General features: G+C 44.9%; 1 protein-coding gene across 2 annotated transcripts in view; it reads right to left on the bottom strand.

Annotated features, from left to right (window-relative positions):
* Nucleotides 1–4,452: 4,452 nt before the first annotated feature.
* Nucleotides 4,453–21,646, bottom strand: part of rcor3 (REST corepressor 3) — a 39,123-nt gene continuing 21,929 nt past the window's right edge. Inside the window, exons 5-12 of one of the 2 annotated variants that reach the window (XM_061881127.1) lie at nucleotides 20,807–20,968; nucleotides 20,617–20,741; nucleotides 20,482–20,560; nucleotides 20,206–20,424; nucleotides 20,062–20,139; nucleotides 19,927–19,984; nucleotides 16,604–16,839; nucleotides 4,453–6,153 (exon numbers count right to left, since the gene is read on the bottom strand). In XM_061881127.1, coding sequence (XP_061737111.1) covers nucleotides 5,794–6,153; nucleotides 16,604–16,839; nucleotides 19,927–19,984; nucleotides 20,062–20,139; nucleotides 20,206–20,424; nucleotides 20,482–20,560; nucleotides 20,617–20,741; nucleotides 20,807–20,968 — 1,317 coding nt within the window. In that variant the 3' untranslated portion in view covers nucleotides 4,453–5,793. Of the gene's footprint in view, nucleotides 6,154–16,603; nucleotides 16,840–19,926; nucleotides 19,985–20,061; nucleotides 20,140–20,205; nucleotides 20,561–20,616; nucleotides 20,742–20,806; nucleotides 20,969–21,646 lie in introns of both variants that reach the window. The other variant, XM_061881126.1, reaches the window with a different exon arrangement.

Here is a 21,646-nt window from a genome sequence, read left to right as displayed (position 1 = left end):
ACACACTTTAGATCCGGTGGTATCCTATTGTTTATTCATCCATCCATTTCCTACCGCTTATTACCTTTGGGGTCACGGGGGGCGCTGGTGCCTATCTCAGCGACAATCAAGCGGAAGTCGGGGTACACCCTGGACAAGTCGCCACCTCATCGCAGCCTATGGTTTATCTGTGTCTGTAAATGAAATATGTGCTATGTCTCTCTCCGACCATTCACCAATTTAGTTTCCAACAGTAATCCTGTGCTCTGGTAATAATTCCAATGTTCCCAGCGCCGCTCACGCATGATCAAGCCTTCAACTGCTGCAATGTTCTCCGCTGCCTTCAATAGACATTCAGTCTGCACACCGGGATTTTACTGCTGACCAGGTTTTTTCCATGTTTACCTCAGCTTGTACTGATGTTATAAGACTCTGTCGCTCCCCTCAGTTCCAAACGTAGCAAAGATCTTCTTCTGCCGTGGCTAAATGACTCCACGCCGAGTCCTCTGCAGGCACGCGGAGCGAAAGTGGGTGAAGGACAGGCTTCATGTCTCCCTCCAAATCCTGTGGGACTCTGTCTGAATAGCAACAAGCCGTGAAAGCATGGAAAACAAAGTATATTTCCACACATCCTGTTTACAGCGTGACATGTGACATCACACATCCTGTTTACAGCGTGACATGTGACATCACACATCCTGTTTACAGCGTGACATGTGACATCACACTTCCTGTTTACAGCGTGACATGTGACCTCACACTTCCTGTTTACAGCGTGACATGTGACCTCACACATCCTGTTTGCACCGTGACATGTGACCTCACACTTCCTGTTTACAGCGTGACATGTGACATCACACATCCTGTTTGCACCGTGACATGTGACCTCACACTTCCTGTTTACAGCGTGACAAGTGACATCACACATCCTGTTTGCACCGTGACATGTGACCTCACACTTCCTGTTTACAGCGTGACATGTGACATCACACATCCTGTTTGCACCGTGACATGTGACCTCACACTTCCTGTTTACAGCGTGACATGTGACCTCACACTTCCTGTGTACATCATGTAACGTGATGTCACACTTCCTGTTTACAGCATGACATGTGACACCACACTTCCTGTTTATATCGTGACATGTGACATCACACTTCCTGTTTACAGCGTGACATCACACTTCCTGTTTACAGCGTGACATGTGACCTCACACATCCTGTTTGCACCGTGACATGTGACCTTACACTTCCTGTTTACAGCATGACATGTGACCTCACACATCCTGTTTGCAGCGTGACATGTGACCTCACACATCCTGTTTGCACCGTGACATGTGACCTCACACTTCCTGTTTACAGCGTGACATGTGACATCACACATCCTGTTTGCACCGTGACATGTGACCTCACACTTCCTGTTTACAGATTGACATGTGACGTCACACTTCCTGTTTATATCGTGACGTGCCGTCACACTTCCTGTTTACATTGTGACATCACACTTCCTGTTTGTACTGTGACATGTGACCTCACACTTCCTGTTTACATTGTGACATGTGATGTCACACTTCCTGTTTCCAGCGTGACGTGTGACGTGATACAGTAGACATATACATGGTCAAAGATGGTATATTGAGAGAGGATGATGTAGCACATGATGTCGTAGACAAAGTATATTCTTCTTATGACCTCAACGGGGGTTAGAAGCATCAGCTGATATTTTTTGGTCACACTTCCTGTTGGCATCGTGATATGTGATGGTCACACTTCCTGTTGCGTGACATGTTTTGGTCACACTTCCTGTTGGCAGCGTGACATTTGACCTTTCAAGGTACTTCACAACGAAATCAGAACATCAATTGTTTGACTGCGTGAAGAACATTCTACTCTTTTTACTCACATGATCTTCTTCTTCTCTGCTCTGGTCTCTGATACCACTCTGGACCCCCTTGGTCCACTGCAATAGAGGTCACATGTAGGGACCCCCCTGGTCCACTGCAATAGAGGTCACATGTAGGGACCCTCCTGGTCCACTGCCATAGAGGTCACATGTTTACTTGACCCTCTCCCTGGGAAACTGATCAAGGAGCTCTTTGTATTATTAGGTCCATCAATGCTAAATATTATAAACTTATCACTCTCCTCGGGCACTGTTCCCCTAGCATTCAAAAAAGCGGTTATTCATCCTCTTCTTAAAAGACCTAACCTCGATCCTGACCTCATGGTAAACTACCGACCGGTGTCTCACCTTCCCTTTATTTCAAAAATCCTCGAAAAAATTGTTGCGGAGCAGTTAAATGAACACTTAGCTTCTAACAATCTATGTGAAACCTTTCAATCCGGTTTCAGGGCAAATCACTCTACGGAGACAGCCCTCGCAAAAATGACTAATGATCTATTGCTAACGATGGATTCTGATGCGTCATCTATGTTGCTGCTCCTCGATCTTAGCGCTGCTTTCGATACCGTCGATCATATTTTATTAGAACGTATCAAAACACGAATTGGTATGTCAGACTTAGCCCTGTCTTGGTTTAACTCTTATCTTACTGATAGGATGCAGTGTGTCTCCCATAACAATGTGACCTCGGACTACGTTAAGGTAACGTGTGGAGTTCCCCAGGGTTCGGTCCTTGGCCCTGCACTCTTCAGCATCTACATGCTGCCGCTAGGTGACATCATACGCAAATACGGTATTAGCTTTCACTGTTATGCTGATGACACCCAACTCTACATGCCCCTAAAGCTGACCAACACGCCGGATTGTAGTCAGCTGGAGGCGTGTCTTAATGAAATTAAACAATGGATGTCCGCTAACTTTTTGCAACTCAACGCCAAAATAACGGAAATGCTGATTATCGGTCCTGCTAGACACCGACCTCTATTTAATAATACAACTCTAACATTTGACAACCAAACAATTAAACAAGGCGACACGGTAAAGAATCTGGGTATTATCTTCCACCCAACTCTCTCCTTTGAGGCACACATTAAAAGCGTTACTAAAACGGCCTTCTTTCATCTCCGTAATATCGCTAAAATTCGCTCCATTCTGTCCACTAAAGACGCTGAGATCATTATCCATGCGTTTGTTACGTCTCGTCTCGATTACTGTAACGTATTATTTTCGGGTCTCCCCATGTCTAGCATTAAAAGATTACAGTTGGTACAAAATGCGGCTGCTAGACTTTTGACAAGAACAAGAAAGTTTGATCACATTACGCCTGTACTGGCTCACCTGCACTGGCTTCCTGTGCACTTAAGATGTGACTTTAAGGTTTTACTACTTACGTATAAAATACTACACGGTCTAGCTCCATCCTATCTTGCCGATTGTATTGTACCATATGTCCCGGCAAGAAATCTGCGTTCAAAGGACTCCGGCTTATTAGTGATTCCCAAAGCCCAAAAAAAGTCTGCGGGCTATAGAGCGTTTTCCGTTCGGGCTCCAGTACTCTGGAATGCCCTCCCGGTAACAATTTGAGATGCCACCTCAGTAGAAGCATTTAAGTCTCACCTTAAAACTCATTTGTATACTCTAGCCATTAAATAGACTCCCTTTTTAGACCAGTTGATCTGCCGTTTCTTTTCGTTTTCTTCTATGTCCCACTCTCCCTTGTGGAGGGGTCCGGTCCGATCCGGTGGCCATGTACTGCTTGCCTGTGTATCGGCTGGGGACATCTCTGCGCTGCTGATCCGCCTCCGCTTGGGATGGTTTCCTGCTGGCTCCGCTGTGAACGGGACTCTCGCTGCTGAGTTGGATCCGCTTTGGACTGGACTCTCGCGACTGTGTTGGATCCATTTTGGATTGAACTTTCACAGTATCATGTTAGACCCGCTCGACATCCATTGCTTTCCTCCTTTCCAAGGTTCTCATAGTCATTATTGTCACCGATGTCCCACTGGGTGTGAGTTTTCCTTGCCCTTATGTGGGCCTACCGAGGATGTCGTGGTGGTTTGTGCAGCCCTTTGAGACACTAGTGATTTAAGGCTATATAAGTAAACATTGATTGATGATTGATTGATTGACATGTAGGGACCCCCCTTGGTCCACTGCATTAGAGGACACACGTAGGGACCCCCTTGGTCCACTGCAATAGAGGTCACATGTAGGGACCCCCTTGGTCCACTGCAATAGAGGTCACATGTCGGGACCCCCTTGGTCCACTGCAATAGAGGTCACATGTAGGGACCCCCTTGGTCCACTGCAATAGAGGTCACATGTCGGGACCCCCTTGGTCCACTGCAATAGAGGTCACATGTAGGGACCCCCTTGGTCCACTGCAATAGAGGTCACATGTAGGGACCCCCTTGGTCCACTGCAATAGAGGTCACATGTGGGGACCCCCTTGGTCCACTGCAATAGAGGTCACATGTAGGGACCCCCTTGGTCAATGCATTTCTGTTGTCATGGCAGCAGAGCCTGATGACATCATAAAGAAGATTGACAATGATTGATCAGATCCATATATCGGTTTCTAATACATTTTAATTGTAATCAACTTAAAAGTTCTTGTTTTAACAACACAAACCTTTCAATAAACACTTCAACCTTCAGCTAGTGCCATTAAACTTATTGATTAGCATGTAAATCATCAGTTTGTATTTCAATACCAAACTTATTAGCAAGTACAAACTTATTGATTAGCATGTAAATCATCAGTTTGTATTTCAATACCAAACTTATTGATTAGCATGTGAATCATCAGTTTGTATTTCAATACCAAACTTATTGATTAGCATGTGAATCATCAGTTTGTATTTCAATACCAAACTTATTGATTAGCATGTGAATCATCAGTTTGTATTTCAATACCAAACTTATTGATTAGCACGTACAAACTTATTGATTAGCATGTAAATCATCAGTTTGTATTTCCATACCAAACTTATCGATCACGATGTACATGACTGATTGAATGATTACAGAGAAAAAGAAAAATCAATGCTGGAGCCTACCCCAGCAGATAGCTCCCTGTACATGATCTACATTTGTCCTGACTGTTGTTGACCAGCTGGTCCTGGTTGGTCACTGGAGGAAGGAGGAGTCTGGTTGGTTGGTCAGTGGCGGGAGGAGGAGTCTGGTTGGGTGGTCGGTGGAGGGAGGAGAAGTCTGGTTGGTTGGTCACATGGAGTCGGAGGAGTCTGGTTGGTTGGTCACATGGAGTCGGAGGAGGAGTCTGGTTGGTTGGTCAGTGGAGGGAGGAGGAGTCTGGTTGGTTGGTCAGTGGAGGGAGGAAGAGTCTGGTTAGTTGTTCAGTGGAGGGAGGAGGAGTCTGGTTGGTTGGTCAGTGGAGGGAGGAGGAGTCTGGTTGGTTGGTAAGTGGGGGGAGGAGGAGTCTGGTTGGTTGGTAAGTGGAGGGAGGAGGAGTATGGTTGGTTGGTCAGTGGAGGGAGGCGGAGTCTGGTTAGTTGGTCAGTGGAGGGAGGAGGAGTCTGGTTGGTTGGTCACATGGAGTCGGAGGAGGAGGAGTCTGGTTGGTTGGTCAGTGGAGGGAGGAGGAGTCTGGTTGGTTGGTCAGGGGAGGGAGGAGGAGTCTGGTTGGTTGGTCGGTGGGGGGAGAAGCAGTCTGGTTAGTTGGTCACATGGAGTCGGAGGAGGAGTCTGGTTGGTTGGTCAGTGGAGGGAGGAGGAGTCTGGTTGGTTGGTCAGTGGAGGGAGGAGTAGTCTGGTTGGTTGGTCAGTGGAGGGAGGAGGAGTCTGGTTAGTTGGTCAGTGGAGGGCGGAGGAGTCTGGTTGGTTGGTCACATGGAGTCGAAGGAGGAGTCTGGTTGGTTGGTCAGTGGAGGGAAAAGGAGTCTGGTTGGTTGGTCAGTGGAGGGAGGAGGAGTCTGGTTGGTTGGCCGCCACAATGGCGGGTTGCTGAGCGCCGCTTGCACTTATCGTCCCTGCACTGGCGTTGAGGGGCGTGGACACGGAAGGGCGGGGGTTTAGACGTGGGGGCGGGGGATTGGACGGACGGATGAGAGGCGGTGGCTGCTGCAGGGAGGGGCGGGGCTGCAGGAAGCGAGCCTGCTGTTGAAGGGGCGGCGGCTGGCGATGCAAAGAGGGCGTGGCCGGCAGGGAAGGGCGCAGGAGGGGCGGGGGCTGATGGAGGGCGGAGGCGGGGCTTGATGCCACCGCTGCCTGAGAAGACGATGAGCCAGGTGACGCACCTGAGCTGACTTGAGCCTTTGAAGAAAAAGAAGAGGGGGCGGAGCTTAAATTGCTTCATAAACAATGTCTGACTTATTGATGACTTACAACTTGGTCTAATAGTTATAACTAATAAGTGATTCATGACTTACATACTAGATGTGGCGAAATTATTCTCTGCATTTGACCACCCTTGATCCCCCCTGGGAGGTGAGGGGAGCAGTGAGCAGCAGCGGTGCCGCACCAAGGAATCATTTTTGGTGATTTAACCCCCAAATCCAACCCTTAATGCTGAGTGCCAAGCAGGGAGGTAACGGCTCCCAATTGCAGAGTCTTTGGTATGACTCGGCCGGGGTTTGAACTCACAACCTACCCATCTCAGGACAATCATTGGTACTTTAACTTTATTGATGACTTAAAACTTGGTTTAATACTTATAACTAATAAGTGATTCATGACTTATTGATGACTTACAATAGTTATTAGGTATTGATCGCTAGTAATGGGGTTGTCAGGATGTATTGATAGATGAAGTTACATATTGATCTATAATGCAATATAATGCAGTACAATTAATATAATGCAGTACAATGCAGTCCAATGCAGTGTGATGCAGTATAATGCAATGCAATGCAGTACAATGCTATATAATGCAGTATAATGCAATGCAATGCAGTATAATGCAATACAATGCAGTATAATGCAGTACAATGTAATATAACGCAGTCCAATGCAGTGTAATGCAGTATAATGCAATTTAATAATGCAATATAATACAGTAAAATGTAAAATAATTCAGGCCAATGCAGTATAATGCAATATAATGCAGTACAATGTAATATAATGCAGTGTAATGCAGTATAATGCAATATAATAATGCAGTGTAATGCAGTATAATGCTATATAATAATGCAGTATAATGCAGTACAATGTAATATAATGCAGTATAATGCAATTTAATAATGCAATATAATGCAGTCCAATGCAGTATAGTGCAATAAAATAATGCAATATATTGCAGTACAATGTAATATAATGCAGTATAATGCAATTTAATAATGCAATATAATGCAGTCCAATGCAGTATAGTGCAATAAAATAACGCAATATTATTCAGTATAATAATACAATATAATGCATTAAAATGTAAAATAATGCAGTCCAATGCAGTATAATGCAATATAATGCAGTACAATGTAATATAATGCAGTATAATGTAATATAATAATGCAATATAATGCAGTCCAATGTAATATATTGCAGTCCAATGCAGTATAATGCAATATAATAATGCAATATAATGCAGAATAATGCAGTACAAAGTACAAACCCCGTTTCCATATGAGTTGGGAAACTGTGTTAGATGTAAATATAAACAGAATACATCCCATCCCATCCATTTTCTACCGCTTATTCCCTTTCGGGGTCGCGGGGGGCGCTGGCACCTATCTCAGCTACAATCGGGCGGAAGGCAGGGTACACCCTGGACAAGTCGCCACCTCATGATTTGCAAATCCTCTTCATCCCATATTCAGTTGAATATGCTACAAAGACAACATATTTGATTTTCAAACTTATAAACTTTATTTTTCTTTTGCAAATAATAATCAACTTAAATGTTCATGGCTGCAACACGTGCCAAAGTAGTTGGGAAAGGGCATGTTCACCACTGTGTTACATCACCTTTTCTTTTAAAGGGGAACATTATCAGCAGACCTATGTAAGCGTCAATATATACCTTGATGGTGCAGAAAAAAGACCATCTATTTTTTTAACCGATTTCCGAACTCTAAATGGGTGAATTTTGGCGAATTAAACGCCTTTCTGTTTATCGCGCTGGAGGTGATGACGTCAGAATGTGACGTCGCCGAGGTAACACAGCCGCCATTTTCATTTTCAACACATTGTAAACATTGGGTCTCAGCTCTGGTATTTTCCGTTTTTTCAACTATTTTTTGGAACCTTGGAGACCTCATGCCTCGTCGGTGTGTTGTCGGAGGGTGTAACAACACTAACAGGGAGGGATTCAAGCTGCACCACTGGCCCGAAGATGCGAAAGTGTCTTCCGCCAGACCCCCATTGAATGTACCAAAGTGTCTCCACATTTTACCGGCGATGACAGACATGGCACAGAGATGTATGGATAACCTGCAGATGCATTTGCAACGATAAAGTCAACGAAATCACAAAGGTGAGTTTTGTTGATGTTGACTTATGTGCTAATCAGACATATTTGGTCGCGGCGTGAATGCCAGCTAATCGATGCTAACATGCTACGATAATCGACGCTAACATGCTATTTACCGGCGGTGCTAAAGCAAACATGGCACAGAGATGTATGGATAACCTGCAGATGCATTTGCAACGATAAAGTCAACTAAATCACAAAGGTGAGTTTTGTTGATGTTGACTGCCAGCTAATCGATGCTAACATGCTACGCTAATCGATGCTAACGTGCTATTTACCGGCGGTGCTAAAGCAGACATGGCACAGAGATGTATGGATAACCTGCAGATGCATTTGCAACTATATTACGTTTCCTTCCACCCACATTTAAGGCGAAAAAAACACTTACCAATCGAAGGATTTAAGTTGCTCCAGTGTCACAAGATGCGAAAGTCCTGATCGTTTGACCCGCACATTTTACCGGCGATGCTAACACAGCTATTCGGCCATGCTATGGCTATGAATAGCTTCAGTTTCTTCAATACTTTCATACTCCAACCATCCGTTTCAATACATGCGTAATCTGTTGAATCGCTTAAACCGCTGAAATAAGAGTCTGAATCAGAGCTAATGTCGCTATATCTTGCGGTGGTATCCGTCATTGTTTGTTTACATTGGCAGCACTGTCTGACGTCACAGGGAAAATGATAGTGGCATCGCAAATAGTAAAAATCAAGCACTTTAAAGCTTTTTTTAGGGATATTCGGAAACCGGTAAAATTTTGAAAACATTTTCAAAAAATACAACAAGCCACTGGGAACTGATTTTTATCGTTTTTAACCCTTTTGAAATTGTGATAATGTTCCCCTTTAACGATACTCAATAAATGTTTGGGAACTGAGGAAACTATTTGTTAAAGCTTTGAAAGGGGAATTCTTTACCATTCTTGCTTGATGTACAGCTTAAGTTGTTCAACAGTCTGGGGTCTTGTTGTCGTATTTTACGCTTCATAATGCGCCACACATTTTCGATGGGAGACAGGTCTGGACTGCAGGCGGGCCAGGAAAGTTCCCGCACCCTTTCACTACCAAGCCACGCTGTTGTAACACGTGGCTTGGCATTGTCTTGCTGAAATAAGCAGGGGCGCCCATGATAATGTTGCTTGGATGACAACATGTTGCTCCAAAACCTGTATGGACCATTCAGCATTAATGGTGCCTTCACAGATGTGTAAGTTACCCATGCCTTGGGCACTAATACACCCCCATACCATCACACATGCTGGCTTTTCAACTTTGCGCCTATAACAATCCAGATGGTTATTTTCCTCTTCGTTCCGGAGGACAACACGTCCACAGTTTCCAAATATAATTTGAAATGTGGACTCTTCAGACCACAGAACACTTTTCCACTTTGCATCAGTCCATCTTAGATGAGCTCGGGCCCAGCCAAGCCGGCGGGGTTCCTTTGTGTTGTTGATAAATGGCTTTTGCTTTGCATAGTAGAGTTTTAACTTGCACTTACAGATGTAGCGACTAACTGTAGTTACTGACAGTGGTTTTATGAAGTGTTCCTGAGCCCATGTGGTGATATCCTTCAGACACTGATGTCAGTTTTTTATGCAGTACCGCCTGAGGGGTCAAAGGTCCGTAATATCATCGCTTACGTGCTGTGATTTCTCCAGATTCTCTGAACCTTTTGATAATTTTACAGACCGTAGATGGTAAAATCCCTAAATTCCTTGCAATAGCTCGTTGAGAAATGTTGTTCTAAAACTGTTCGACAATTTGCTTACAAAGTGGTGACCCTCACCCCATCCTTGTTTGTGAATGACTTAGCATTTCATGGAAGCTGTTTTTATACCCAATCATGGCACCCACCTGTTCCCAATTAGCCTGCACACCTGTGGGATGTTCCAAATAAGTGTTTGATGAGCATTCCTCAACTTTATCAGTATTTATTGCCACCTTTCCCAACTTCTTTGTCACGTGTTGCTGGCATCAAATTCTAAAGTTAATGATTATTCGCCGAAAAAAATGTTTGTGAGTTTGAACATCAAATATGTTGTCTTTGTAGCATATTCAACTGAATATGGCTTGAAAAGGATTTGCAAATCATTGTTTTCTGTTTATATTTACATCTAACACAATTTCCCAACTCATATGGAAACGGGGTTTGTAATATAATGCAGTACAATGCAGTGTAATGCAATATAATGCAGTCCAATGTAATATAATGCAGTGTAATGCCTGACATGCTAGTAGTCATAGAATGGCACTCCATTTCTGCCCGTGGGAGCTGGGAGGGGCGGTAAATCTGACGCTACTTGTCCAAGGCTATGTCTCCACTATAAATAGATAAATCCTTAGAGGAAGAATTATTTAGCCTAAGCCTCGTGTCAGCCACACTAAATCAGCGATGAAGGTTCCTCTCCTCAGACAATTGTTTCACACTGGTAAGTGTGCCGTGTAATTCTTGCATCTCTTAGCTCTGTGTGGGTATTATCTTCGACCCAACTCTCTCCTTTGAGGCACACATTAAAAGCGTTACTAAAACGGCCTTCTTTCATCTCCGTAATATCGCTAAAATTCGCTCCATTCTGTCCACTAAAGACGCTGAGATCATTATCCATGCGTTTGTTACGTCTCGCCTCGACTACTGTAACGTATTATTTTCGGGTCTCCCCATGTCTAGCATTAAAAGATTACAGTTGGTACAAAATGCGGCTGCTAGACTTTTGACAAGAACAAGAAAGTTTGATCACATTACGCCTGTACTGGCTCACCTGCACTGGCTTCCTGTGCACTTAAGATGTGACTTTAAGGTTTTACTACTTACGTATAAAATACTACACGGTCTAGCTCCATCTTATCTTGCCGATTGTATTGTACCATATGTCCCGGCAAGAAATCTGCGTTCAAAGGACTCCGGCTTATTAGTGATTCCCAAAGCCCAAAAAAGGTCTGCGGGCTATAGAGCATTTTCCGTTCGGGCTCCAGTACTCTGGAATGCCCTCCCGGTAACAGTTCGCGATGCCACCTCAGTAGAAGCATTTAAGTCTCACCTTAAAACTCATTTGTATACTCTAGCCTTTAAATAGACTCCCTTTTTAGACCAGTTGATCTGCCGTTTCTTTTCTTTTTCTTCTATGTCCCACTCTCCCGTGTGGAGGGGGTCCGGTCCGATCCGGTGGCCATGTACTGCTCGCCTGTGTATCGGCTGGGGACATCTCTGCGCTGCTAGTCCGCCTACGCTTGGGATGGTTTCCTGCTGGCTCCGCTGTGAACGGGACTCTCGCTGCTGTGTCTTGGATCCTCTTTGGACTGGACTCTCGCGACTGTGTTGGATCCATTGTGGATTGAACTTTCACAGTATCATGTTAGATCCACTCGACATCCATTGCTTTCCTCCTCTCTAGGGTTCTCATGGTCATCATTGTCGCCGACGTCCCACTGGGTGTGGGTTTTCCTTGCCCTTGTGTGGGCCTGCCGAGGGTGTCGTGGTGGTTTGTGCAGCCCTTTGAGACGCTAGTGATTTAGGGCTATATAAGCAAACATTGATTGATTGATTGATTGATGGTTTACACACTGAGTTGAAAGAGGAAGTGACGCCAGAAAGAAAGCGCCACAGCCAGCTTTTGTAAGTCGCGAGTCATCCAGACATGCCGTGTTCCTCCTTCTTCTACATGTACAGACACTTGGGGAAAGCGTATGTGAATACTTTAAGAGGAAGCCAGTGCAGCTATTTGGGATACAACACTTCTCAGACACCAAGAGATCTTGCCAATGTCCAGGTCAGCTGGGATGCTACTCAGCCAAAAACTTTGTCCATTTGTCGAAGGAGAGACAACGAGAAGGCGGGCTCCCGTGGATGTGATTAAAACGGTAGCATGTGCTTCGTATTACCTGGGTGTCGAGGAAAACGGCGAATGCATTTGGACCGGCAAAGCAGACTGTAGCAGTTATTGTCCGCCATGTATGTCGCTGACTCAAGGTCTAGGTTCAGAGTATATCAAGTCAGCAAAAAGTAATGGACAATGAAGGAGAAGATGAGGAGTGTCCTGACCAGATATCTACATCCCCAGTTTGATTGATGTCAAATGTTCTTCATCACATTGTTTAGATGTGATTGATGTGTGATGTCTCAGCTACGATTGACTACAATAGTCACACCGGATTCCAGGTCATTAGAATAGCACAACACTGGATATTGTTCACATAAGTTCCATTGAAGAAGTTGCACACAAAGCAACACTGGAGGTGACTATGACCTGCGCATGCGTACTAGGTCGTGTTGCACCGGCTGACGGAAGAGGGAGGGGGTCTTCAACGCCATTGTTGTGTGTGTGGACAAGGATAAGGTTAGGTGGGATTTACCCTGGATAACCTTAGAATGCATGCTTTTTGCTTGGTGGTGAGAAAGAATTTGCCAACAATCCCACATGGGTGCTGGGCATCGTCTGTGGGTGCTCAGGCCCCAAAGCAGCCATGGAAGACAATGTAGATGCAACATGGGCTTATGCAGGATGAAATGTGCCACTTGACACGCACACTTGTTATATATCTTCATTTGGATGGTGTGCTCAGTGCACTCTCAGTGCAACATGCATCTGATACAACATGATGCATGACAGCACGTCCTCAAAGGAGTAGGAAGAAGCAGAGCTTATTTAATCCTCTCCCTTTATCCTACTTCCTTCTTCTCTGTAACAGAACAGTCAATAAATAAACAATATACCATAGAAAGCAAACAAATATTAAATACATAATCTTTGATGTTGATCATAATTGTTGTTGTGTGTACTTAGTGAACACTTGTACTATATTAGTACTTTCTTTCATTTCTTGACTTCATCTATTCCATCATTTCATTCCACACACTGATGTACTGAATGTTTTAAGTGTTGTACATATATGTGTTTTAAAGGACATCTTCCTCTTCTGTTGAGAAGAATTGTTGTACATTCTTGGCTAGCAGGTTATAGTTTAAATGATAAATGGGTTGTACTTGTATAGCGCTTTTCTACCTTCAAGGTACTCAAAGCGCTTTGACACTACTTCCACATTCACACACTGATGGAGGGAGCTGCCATGCAAGGCGCTAACCAGCACCCATCAGGAGGAAGGGTGAAGTGTCTTGCTCAGGACACAACGGACGTGACGAGGTTGGTACTAGGTGGGGATTGAACCAGGGACCCTCGGGTTGCGCACATCCAGTCTCCCAACTCCCAACTGCTCCACACCATTCCACGCTGTTTACATCATTTTGTGCACCAAATCTTTCAATTTCAGTATTTGTGATTGAATAAATAAAGTGTTTGTATGTTGTCTATTTATTTATTTATTTATTGCCGTTTACATCATTTTGTGCACCAAATCTTTGAATTTCAGTATTTGTGATTGAATAAATAAAGTGTTTGTATGTTGTCTATATCCAACATGATGTATTAATATAACTGATCTTTTTTGTAGCAGTTGGTGAATGAAGTGTACATTTGTAGTTATTTGCCATGTTTCTACACAACAAGTCAGATATGTAACACTAGCCAGCATTAGACAATATAAAGTCAGTTTTGGTCTACAACATGATTTGCTTTATTTATTATTGATGTGATTCTTGCTACTTTATGTTGTAGATTTTTTACATTACAGTTCTTTCATCATCTATCATTAGATCCAAAAATGTGTTTTCTTTTACCTTTTCAATATTTACTCTGTCTATTTGTATTTGTGTTGGACTTTCTCTTCTACAGTTCCCAAATAGCATTATTTTAGTCGAACTGAGATTCAAAGATAGTCTGCTTTTGTCAAAGCATCTTTTCAATGTGTTATTATCTTCTGTGTGTTCTCTCCTGAACAAAACACACTTGTATCATCTGCAATTATTACCAACTTTAAGTCCTTTGTCACTTTGCAAATGTCATTTATATAGAGATTGAATCATTTTGGTCCTAGTATTGACCCCTGGGGTACACCACAAGATAAATTGAGCTCTATAGAAGTATCTTCACTTATTGCTTCCTGTTGCTTAAGACCAACCCTCTGATGCCATACCTTTCTAATGTCTTTATTAAGATTAATTGTTAAATGCTTAAACTCTGCAGCAGCACATTTTTAACATCTCTTCCATTATTTCCATGACTGATGAAGATGTGGACTCTCTGTATCTGTATTGCTTATCTGGGAGTGTTTACACATGACTTTGTCTCATCTGTTGTTCAACACTTGTTCAATCATGTGGTAGTAGAGAAAGAGCTGAGTAGTTAGTCTCCAGTCTTATAAATGTTCATTTGATGTGGGAAGGTTTGAAATGATAGGTTGCTGATTTATGCTAAAGGTTCTGAAATTTCTTCAATAAAATTTTTCATCATTTTCATAGCAATTTTGTAGCAATCAGTTGATGTCTTTGATTGACCTTTTTGAACAATATTGATTATTTCCTCTTCGAGGAACATAGAGTTGTATCTGTGGTGTCATTCGAGTCACAATCTGGAATCTTTTCTACCACATTTGCTCCAATGTTCACAAAGTACTTTCAACTACTTCCTTTGTGTTGTCAATTTTTACATTTCCATAAAAGAAGTATTGAGGATAAGCCTTTTTGCAAACCCTGTTTCCATATGACTTGGGAAATTGTGTTAGATGTAAATATAAACAGAATACAATGATTTGCAAATCCTTTTCAAGCCATATTCAGTTGAATATGCTACAAAGACAACATATTTTATGTTCAAACTCATAAAGATTTTTTTTTTTTGCAAATAATCATTAACTTTAGAATTTGATGCCAGCAACACGTGACAAAGAAGTTGGGAAAGGTGGCAATAAATATTGATAAAGTTGAGGAATGCTCATCAAACACTTATTTGGAACATCCCACAGGTGTGCAGGCTAATTGGGAACAGGTGGGTGCCATGATTGGGTATAAAAACAGCTTCCATGAAATGCTAAGTAATTCACAAACAAGGATGGGGTGAGGGTCACCACTTTGTAAGCAAATTGTCGAACAGTTTTAAAAAAACATTTCTCAACGAGCTATTGAAAGGAATTTAGGGATTTTACCATCTATGGTCCATAAAATCATCAAAAGGTTCAGAAAATCTGGAGAAATCACTGCACGTAAGCGATGATATTGCAGACCTTTGATCCCTCAGGCGGTACTGCATCAAAAACTGACATCAGTGTGTAAAGGATATCACCACATGGGCTCAGGAACACTTCATAAAACCACTGTCAGTAACTACAGTTGGTCGCTACATCTGTAAGTGCAAGTTAAAACTCTACTATGCAAAGCCGAACCCATTTATCAACAACACCCTGAAACGCCGCCGGCTTCGCTGGGCCCGAGCTCATCTAAGAAATGTGGTCTGACGAGTCCACATTTCAAATTATGTTTGGAAACTATGGACGTGGTGTTCTCCGGAACAAGGAGGAAAATAAACATGCGGATTGTTATAGGCGCAAAGTTCAAAAGCCATCATCTGTGATGGTATGGGGGTGTATTAGTGCCCAAGGCATGGGTAACTTACACATCTGTGAAGGCACCATTAATGCTGAAAGGTCCATACAGGTTTTGGAGCAACATATGTTGTCATCCAAGCAACGTTATCATGGACGCCCCTGCTTATTTCAGCAAGACAATGCCAAGCCACGTGTTACAACAGTGGGGTTTCATAGTAAAAGAGTGCAGGTACTTTCCTGGCCCGCCTGCAGTCCAGACCTGTCTCCCATGGAAAACGTGTGGCGCATTATGAAGCGTAAAATACGACAGCGGAGACCCCGGACTGTTGAAGGACTGAAGCTCTACATAAAACAAGAATGGGAAAGAATTCCACTTTCAAAGCTTCAACAATTAGTTTCCTCAGTTCCCAAACGTTTATTGAGTGTTGTTAAAAGAAAAGATGATGTAACACAGTGGTGAACATGCCCTTTCCCAACTACTTTGGCACGTGTTGCAGCCATGAAATTCTAAGTTAATTATTATTTGCAAAAAAAAAATAAAAGTTTATAAGTTTGAAAATTAAATATCTTGCATTCATAGTGCATTCAGCTGAATATGGGTTGAAAAGGATTTGCAAATCATTGTATTCCGTTTATATTTACATCTAACAATTTCCCAACTCATATGGAAACGGGGTTTGTAGCAGCATGTGTGATCCTGCTATTTAGGATGACCTCATATTGTTTTTCTTCTGCTCCATTAATTGGTGAAAGTGGAGACTTTAGCAGATTAACTCTCCAAATACATCAGTGTGATGTATTCATCTTCATCTTCCTGCTCAGTCACGTTGACACATATAAATGACCTCAGGTCACTGACCTCTTCATCTTCCTCGTCGGTGCTCTTCCCTGAAGGTGTGGCAGACAGGTTCTTTCCCTCCTCGCCCGAGACGGCGCCGTCCCCATTGGTCCCTTGCTCCGCCTCCCACTCCTGAAGCACCTCCTCCAGGTTGAAACGCCGCCGGTAGTTGACAAAGAAATTCTTGACCTGTCCAAGCGTCTTGTTTCCGATGACGTCGGCGATGGCCTGGAAGTCCTTGCCATACTTGCGCACTCCTGTAAAGGAGCACAGAGGTGACGTTGAGAGGGTCAAGCAGAGCAGAGAGGTCATGGTGAGAGGGTCAAAAAAAGCAGAGAGGTGACGTTGAGAGGGTCAAGCAGAGCAGAGAGGTCATGTTGAGAGGGTCAAGCAGAGCAGAGAGGTCATGTTGAGAGGGTCAAAAAAAGCAGAGAGGTGACGTTGAGAGGGTCAAGCAGAGCAGAGAGGTCATGTTGAGAGGGTCAAGCATAGCAGAGAGGTGACGTTGAGAGGGTCAAGCAGAGCAGAGAGTTCATGTTGAGAGGGTCAAAAAGAGCAGAGAGGTAAAGTTGAGAGGGTCAAGCAGAGCAGAGAGGTCATGTTGAGAGGGTCAAGCAGAGCAGAGAGGTCATGTTGAGAGGGTCAAGCAGAGCAGAGAGGTCATGTTGAGAGGGTCAAAAAGAGCAGAGAGGTGACGTTGAGAGGATCAAGCAGAGCAGAGAGGTCATGTTGAGAGGGTCAAAAAGAGCAGAGAGGTGACGTTGAGAGGATCAAGCAGAGCAGAGAGGTCATGTTGAGAGGGTCAAGCAGAGCAGAGAGGTCATGTTGAGAGGGTCAAAAAGAGAAGAGAGGTCATGTTGAGAGGGTCAAAAAGAGCAGAGAGGTCATGTTGAGAGGGTCAAAAAGAGCAGAGAGGTCATGTTGAGAGGGTCAAAAAGAGCAGAGAGGTGACGTTGAGAGGATCAAGCAGAGCAGAGAGGTCATGTTGAGAGGGTCAAGCAGAGCAGAGAGGTCATGTTGAGAGGGTCAAAAAGAGCAGAGAGGTCATGTTGAGAGGGTCAAAAAGAGCAGAGAGGTGACGTTGAGAGGATCAAGCAGAGCAGAGAGGTCATGTTGAGAGGGTCAAAAAGAGCAGAGAGGTGACGTTGAGAGGATCAAGCAGAGCAGAGAGGTCATGTTGAGAGGGTCAAGCAGAGCAGAGAGGTCATGTTGAGGGTCAAGCAGAGCAGAGAGGTCATGTTGAGAGGGTCAAACAGAGCAGAGAGGTCATGTTGAGAGGGTCAAAAAGAGCAGAGAGGTAATGTTGAGAGGGTCAAAAAGAGCAGAGAGGTAATGTTGAGAGGGTAAAGCAGAGCAGAGAGGTGACGTTGAGAGGGTCAAGCAGAGCAGAGAGGTCATGTTGAGAGGGTCAAGCAGAGCAGAGAAGCTACGTTGAGAGGGTCAAGCAGAGCAGAGAGGTGACGTTGAGAGGATCAAGCAGAACAGAGAGGTGACGTTGAGAGGATCAAGCAGAACAGAGAGGTGACGTTGAGAGGATCAAGCAGAACAGAGAGGTGATGTTGAGAGGGTCAAGCAGAGCAGAGAGGTCATGTTGAGAGGGTCAAGCAGAGCAGATAAGCTACATTGAGAGGGTCAAGCAGAGCAGAGAGGTGACGTTGAGAGGGACAAACAGAGCAGAGTTCATGTTGAGAGGGTCGAAAAGAGCAGAGAGGTGACGTTGAGAGAATCAAGCAGAGCAGAGAGGTCATGTTGAGAGGGTCAAGCAGAGCAGAGAGGTGACGTTGAGAGGGTCAAGCAGAACAGAGAGGTGATGTTGAGAGGGTCAAGCAGAGCAGATAAGCTACATTGAGAGGGTCAAACAGAGCAGAGAGTTCATGTTGAGAGGGTCAAAAAGAGCAGAGAGGTGACGTTGACAGGGTCAAGCAGAGCAGAGAGGTCATGTTGAGGGTCAAGCAGAGCAGAGAGGTCATGTTGAGAGGGTCAAACAGAGCAGAGAGGTAATGTTGAGAGGGTCAAAAAGAGCAGAGAGGTAATGTTGAGAGGGTAAAGCAGAGCAGATAGGTGACGTTGAGAGGGTCAAGCAGAGCAGAGAGGTCATGTTGAGAGGGTCAAGCAGAGCAGAGAAGCTACGTTGAGAGGGTCAAGCAGAGCAGAGAGGTGACGTTGAGAGGATCAAGCAGAACAGAGAGGTGACGTTGAGAGGATCAAGCAGAACAGAGAGGTGACGTTGAGAGGATCAAGCAGAACAGAGAGGTGACGTTGACAGGGTCAAGCAGAGCAGAGAGGTCATGTTGAGAGGGTCAAGCAGAGCAGAGAAGCTACGTTGAGAGGGTCAAGCAGAGCAGAGAGGTGACGTTGAGAGGATCAAGCAGAACAGAGAGGTGACGTTGAGAGGATCAAGCAGAACAGAGAGGTGACGTTGAGAGGATCAAGCAGAACAGAGAGGTGATGTTGAGAGGGTCAAGCAGAGCAGAGAGGTCATGTTGAGAGGGTCAAGCAGAGCAGATAAGCTACATTGAGAGGGTCAAGCAGAGCAGAGAGGTGACGTTGAGAGGGACAAACAGAGCAGAGAGTTCATGTTGAGAGGGTCGAAAAGAGCAGAGAGGTGACGTTGAGAGGATCAAGCAGAGCAGAGAGGTCATGTTGAGAGGGTCAAGCAGAACAGAGAGGTGATGTTGAGAGGGTCAAGCAGAGCAGATAAGCTACATTGAGAGGGTCAAGCAGAGCAGAGAGGTCATGTTGAGAGGGTCAAACAGAGCAGAGAGTTCATGTTGAGAGGGTCAAAAAGAGCAGAGAGGTGACGTTGAGAGGATCAAGCAGAGCAGAGAGGTCATGTTGAGGGTCAAGCAGAGCAGAGAGGTCATGTTGAGAGGGTCAAACAGAGCAGAGAGGTCATGTTGAGAGGGTCAAGCAGAACAGAGAGGTCTTGTTGAGAGGGTCAAACAGAGCAGAGAGGTCATGTTGAGAGGGTCAAAAAGAACAGAGAGGTGACGTTGAGAGGGTAAAGCAGAGAAGAGAGGTCATGTTGAGAGGGTCAAGCAGAGCAGAGAGGTCATGTTGAGGGTCAAACAGAGCAGAAAGGTCATGTTGAGGGTCAAACAGAGCAGAGAGGTCATGTTGAGAGGGTCAAGCAGAGCAGAGAGGTCATGTTGAGAGGGTCAAACAGAGCAGAGAGTTCATGTTGAGAGGGTCAAACAGAGCAGAGAGTTCATGTTGAGAGGGTCAAAAAGAGCAGAGAGGTGACGTTGAGAGGGTCAAGCAGAGCAGAGAGGTGACATTGAGAGGGTCAAGCAGAGCAGAAAGGTGACGTTGAGAGGGTGAAGCGGGTGGTGAGCAGAACTGACCTTGCACGGCCAGTAGCTGCTCATCAGTGGTCCAGCGAGCGTTGACCTTCTGAGCGCACTGAAAGGACAGATGTTAGCCAGGACAGAGGAGGTTGGAGGTTGAGGGTTGGAGGTTGAAGGTGGTTTTCGACACACCTCTGGCAGGCGCAGGTGGTTGATGCCGACCTCCAAGACCTGCTTGAGTCCGCTGTTCATCTGCTTGGCGTTTTGGACCTGAAGGCCACAGCAAGCGTGTCTCCACATAGCCGTGCGAGCGGATGCTTTGCTAGCGCCTCCTACCTGCCTCTTGAGGGACACCAGCTCCATGTCCAGCTGGCGCAGGAGGGCGTTGGCGGCGGCGGCGCTACAGGACACGGCCACCACGTCGTCCTGGGTCAGGTACATGCCTTTGGGGGGACGGCACCGGGAGCGCTGATGGTGGCGATGCTGCAGCGTCTGGTGCTCCCGCCGACCCAATGCTAACTTGGATGCCGGTGTGGACGGCTCGGCCTGGTTGGGCTGAGGAGATGAAGGCCGCCTTGAGCAGAAGGAAGGATCACCATGGCAACCACTGACCTCTTTCTTGGCTTCCTTGTTGGGGTCATAGTCGCTGTCGTTGGTTTCTATTACATGAGTCTCCTCCATCTCCTCCTCACTGCAAGCACATCATGGTCAAGGGGGCGTCGCCTCATGCCAGTGGGCGGGGCCTACCTGTCCCCCTGGTTACTTCTGCTGGCCAGCTTGCGAGCTTGTCGGTCCATCAGACTGGTTCTGGAGCGGGTCTTCTTCCAGGAGTAGTAGTACTTGACCAGACTGGAGATGGACTTGTCTGGCAGCTGAACAACAGCCAATCAACAGCCGGCAGCAGAGCAGGAGGCGGGCCTTGCAGCCCTGACCTTACCATCTGTTGGATGCGGTGGAAACTCTTGCCGTGGAAACTAAAGGCTTGCTCAAAAAGAACTTTGTCCTCCACCGTCCACTCATCAGGAAACGGCGTGAAGTTGGGAAGGTCTGCTAAAGACTTCTCGATGTTGTGTTTGTGCCAGAACAGCATGCCCAGGGCCTACACACAAACAAGAAAACACACACACACACACACACTTATAAAAAACTGTTTGGACCATAAGGCGCACCAGATTATAAGGCGCATTAAAGTTATTATTATGATTTTCTGAATGTAAAATACTTCCTTGTGGTCTACATAACATGTAATGGTGGTTGTTTGCTGAAAATGTGGCATAGATGATGTTTTGACCATCTTCAACTCATTTTCTGACAGTCTCTTCAGGATGCACCTTGTGTGGGCGCTCCTATTTACGTGCCTTCACTTGGACAGAATCATCTTTGTTGTAGCGGTGTAGCGTGCAAGGACGGGAGTGGAAGAAGTGTCAAAAGATGGCGCTAACTGTTTTAATGACATTGAGACTTTACTTCCATCAATAACGGAGCAGCAACCACACAGGAAATGTGTCACCTGAAAAATCATCTGAGCGGAACAGTCTAAAAGGTAAAGTTCCTTGGGTGACTTTACACAGCGGTGGATGAATGTCCCACAACAAGATGTTGGAGAAAAAGAAGCTTATGAACTACGGCGTTGACGCGGACTATGCAGATCCCAAATACAGATCAGCAGGTACCAGAAGGTAAGAAAAGTTGGTTTTACTTAATATTGCGAAACAAAAGGCCAGATAATATGTCTCCTAATAGGTGCCATTTTGAAGTACTTATACACACAGCATAA

Source organism: Nerophis ophidion, linkage group LG20, assembly GCF_033978795.1.
Source record: "Nerophis ophidion isolate RoL-2023_Sa linkage group LG20, RoL_Noph_v1.0, whole genome shotgun sequence".
NCBI lineage: Eukaryota > Metazoa > Chordata > Actinopteri > Syngnathiformes > Syngnathidae > Nerophis > Nerophis ophidion.
This window is presented reverse-complemented; position numbering and strand designations above follow the sequence as displayed.